Source organism: Aplysia californica, unplaced genomic scaffold (genome assembly GCF_000002075.1).
Source record: "Aplysia californica isolate F4 #8 unplaced genomic scaffold, AplCal3.0 scaffold00802, whole genome shotgun sequence".
Taxonomy (NCBI): domain Eukaryota; kingdom Metazoa; phylum Mollusca; class Gastropoda; order Aplysiida; family Aplysiidae; genus Aplysia; species Aplysia californica.
In genome coordinates, this window is record NW_004798072.1 from 210,165 (window position 1) to 211,770 (window position 1,606).

Sequence of the window (1,606 nt, forward strand, 5' to 3'; positions counted from 1 at the left end):
ACTTGGTACTTGACGTAAAGAAGAGTGGTCCCGTCTTGGTATAATTGGTCTTGGATTACACAGTACCTAAATATAGCAAGGCAGACCCGTCCGTTGCACACCTACACACGTCAACACACAGTGCGGCTGTGCTTAGACGCAGCGAATGTGCCTCGCGCTCGCTGAGACACAGGCGCCAACCCACAGTGCGGCTGTGCTGACACGCACATGGCGTGCGCCAGGCGAGCTACAGGTCAGACCTACAGAGCCACTCTGGGACCGGTCTTACACTCTAACATAGAAGCAACAGAAATGTGGTTTCTTAGGAGACTGCTGAGGATAGTGTGGAAGAAAAAGAATTTATCAAATGAGGTAGTGCTTGATGAAGCCCACGTGGGACGCTCACTGTTAAAAACAATCAAAAAAACGTCAAATGCCGTTTTTGGGACACCTGACCAGACTTAAAGGTCTTGAACATCTAGCTCTCACTGGCAAAATTGAGGGCAAACAAGGCAGGTGTAGACCCACAGCAACATATGTAGGGAACCTAAACAAATGAGTAAGGGGGAAAGATCAGGGAAACGAAGCTTTTTTTAAAGAGCATCCGAGCAAAGAAAGGAACGGAGGACCATGATCACCGATGTCTGTCGCAGATCTGCAACTGGATTATGATGAAGGGGCCGAACTTCACTAATCAGCTGACCACTGAACAACTGAAATGTCGTATTTCTTCAACGGCTGTACCTATCCTAACCCATCTTTCTTTCCATCCTTCCACATCCAGCGACCCCATGTGCCGGCAACCCGTGCCAAAATGGCGGGAACTGTTCTGTGTTTGGTGACAGCGCGCTGTGTGCATGTATGTCCGGATTTGTTGGGGAGTTCTGTGAAACAGGTCTGTATCTGGGTCACTTTGGTCATTGCTGTTGGTGTTGTTTTTGTTTTTATTTATAGAACAGCTATTTACAAAACAGTTATTTATAGAGCAGTTATTTATACAACAGTTGTTTACATAACAGTTACTTAAAGAACAGTTGTTTACATAACAGTTACTTGAAGAAATGTTGTTTACATAACAGCAAAGTTACTTATAGAACAGTTGTTTACATAACAGCAAAGTTACTTATAGAACAGTTATTTATAGAACAGGTATGTTCATAAAAGAATCATTTACTTAACAGTTATTATTTATAGAACAGTTGTTAACAAAACAGCTACTTATAGAACAGTTGTTTACATAACAGTTATTTATAGAACAGTTGTTTACATAACAGTTATTTATAGAACACTTATTTATAGAACACTTGTTTACAAAACAGTTGATTAGAAAACAGTTATTTGTAGAACAACTATCTATATAGAATAGTTACTTATAAAACAGTTGTTTACAGAACAGTTACTTATAGAACAGATATTTCTAGAACAACTATTTCTAGAACAGTTATTTTTAGAACAGATATCTCTAGAACAGCTATTTACAGAACAGTTAATTATAGAACAGATATTTCTAGAACAACTATTTCTAGAACAGTTATTTTTAGAACAGATATCTCTAGAACAGCTATTTACAGAACAGTTAATTATAGAACAGATATTTCTAGAACAACTATTTCTAGAACAGTTATTT

At 38.7% G+C, this 1,606-nt stretch overlaps 1 protein-coding gene across 1 annotated transcript in view; it reads left to right on the plus strand.

The window, feature by feature from the left end:
- Positions 1 to 741: 741 nt before the first annotated feature.
- Positions 742 to 1,606, plus strand: part of LOC101845960 (delta-like protein C) — a gene marked incomplete at its 3' end in the record, with an annotated part of 3,476 nt that continues 2,611 nt past the window's right edge. The window contains 1 exon segment of the mRNA XM_013088739.1: positions 742 to 874. Coding sequence (XP_012944193.1) covers positions 841 to 874 — 34 coding nt within the window.